At 64.4% G+C, this 1,716-nt stretch overlaps 1 protein-coding gene across 1 annotated transcript in view; it reads right to left on the bottom strand.

Moving 5' to 3' along the window:
- The window catches only part of LOC104293390 (myomegalin-like), a 30,257-nt gene extending 28,667 nt beyond the window's left edge, over positions 1-1,590 (bottom strand). Inside the window, 4 exon segments of the mRNA XM_009892896.1 lie at positions 37-69; positions 144-267; positions 925-1,001; positions 1,450-1,590. Of these exon segments, the coding sequence (XP_009891198.1) occupies positions 37-69; positions 144-267; positions 925-1,001; positions 1,450-1,590 (375 nt within the window).
- Between the last annotated feature and the right edge of the window lie 126 nt (positions 1,591-1,716).

Below are 1,716 nucleotides of genomic sequence, written 5' to 3'. Positions count from 1 at the left end.
CCCCCCGCTGGCCCTGCCCTTAGCCGGCGCCGGGGCCTGTTCGGCCTCATTCCGTGCCAGCCTGGCCTCCTGCGTGGCAGCGGGGTGAGTCCCCAGGCACAGCCCCTTGCCAGCCCCCAGCCCCCCGCCATCCCTGGGCTCACCTCCTGCAGGAGCTGGATCTTGTTCTCCAGGAGCTCGTAGACGTGCTCCGACTCCCGCTGCCGCTCCTCATACTGCTGCCGGAGCGCTGCTTGGCTGCGGGTCGTCTGGTTCTCCGCAGCCACCCTGCCAGGCACAGCATGGCATGGCACTGCACAGCACAGTAGGGCACAGCACAATGTGGCATGGCATGGCATGGCATCTCACCACATCACATGGCATGGCACTGCATGGTATGGCACGGCACGCTATGGCATGGCATGGCACATGATGTGGCATAGCCTGGCACAGCATGGCACGGCATGGCACAGCATGGCAGGGCTTGGCAGGGTACAGTGTGTCACGGCATGGCATGGCACAGCATGGCCTCCCTTTGCAAAAGCCCCATCCCAAACCAGCCCAGCTCCCCCCACCCCATGGGTGCTCTTTCTGTGGGACCCCCCAGGTAGGGCGTACTGTAACATCCGAGCACCGCTGGCCTGGGGACACGGCTCCTCCAGTGGCACCAGCTCATGCTCAGGCTCTAAACCATTAAAACCATTCTTGCACACTCCCAAAACCAGGGGGATCCCAGCAGACACAGGTGCTGCCCTTTATTTTTGGCTGGCGCCAGGGCTGTAAGAGGAGCCCGGCGGGGGCCCAACCCCATTGCAAACCCCTCCAGCCCCATTGCAAACTCCTCCGCTGCCCGCTGTGGTCAGGGTGCAGGCAGACAACCCCATCCCCACGGCTTGTGGTTGCCACGTCCACCCCGGAGTGGGGGGCTCAGCTGGCCCAGCTCACCATGTGTTGTCCAGGGCTTGTTGCTTCTCCTGCAGCTCCCGCTTCAGGCTCTCCACCTCCACCTTCAGCTCGATGTTCTGCAGGGCAGGAGGGAGGTGGGTAGGATGCCCCGACACTTGTCCACCCCCCCCCCCCAGTGTTACTGCCCACGCGAATGCATCAGGGTCCTCCACCCTACAGCAGGGCTTTGGGTGCTCCTGGCATCAAGTGGCACTGGTGGTATTTTAGCCCACTGGTGCTGGGATGGGGTGTACCCGCTCCATCTGTCTGCACGCAAACTGGCACTGCCACCCACCCCGGGCACCCCAGTGGGCTGGGAATGCCCTCCTCAAATCTCTCCCCACTCCAGCAAAAGGCAGCAAGGGGCAAACTCCCGCACGGCGGCTCTCCCAACCCCAGTGCTGTGCTCAATGCCCTCTCCAGCAATCCCACCAGCTGCGCTCCCCCAGCCCCATCTCCTCCTGGCAAAGGGGGACCACTGGGAGGGAAACCCCTATCGGGCAGCCATCCCCCATGGGTGCTCACCCGCCGGTAGACATCGTCCCGGCTTCCCTCGCCCTTCTGCTGGACTCGCTCCTCCAGAAAGTAGATGCGCAGCTTGAGGCTGAAATTCTCCTTCTTGAGATCGTTGAGGTGCTGGGAGAGTGTGCGGTACCCATTAGCCATGGCCGGTGGGTGGTCCATGGCGGGGGCATCCCGGCACCCCTCACATGGTGCCGCTGGGGACACGGCCCGGGGTCCCTGCCTGTCCGCAGCTCCTGCCGCCCTCCCTGCCGCGGCCCCCCTACTTTC

This window comes from Charadrius vociferus, unplaced genomic scaffold (assembly GCF_000708025.1).
Source record: "Charadrius vociferus isolate BGI_N301 unplaced genomic scaffold, ASM70802v2 scaffold39, whole genome shotgun sequence".
In the NCBI taxonomy this organism is placed as follows: Eukaryota; Metazoa; Chordata; class Aves; order Charadriiformes; family Charadriidae; genus Charadrius; species Charadrius vociferus.
Note: the sequence above shows the minus strand (reverse complement) of the source record. Positions and strands in the feature narration are given on the sequence as shown.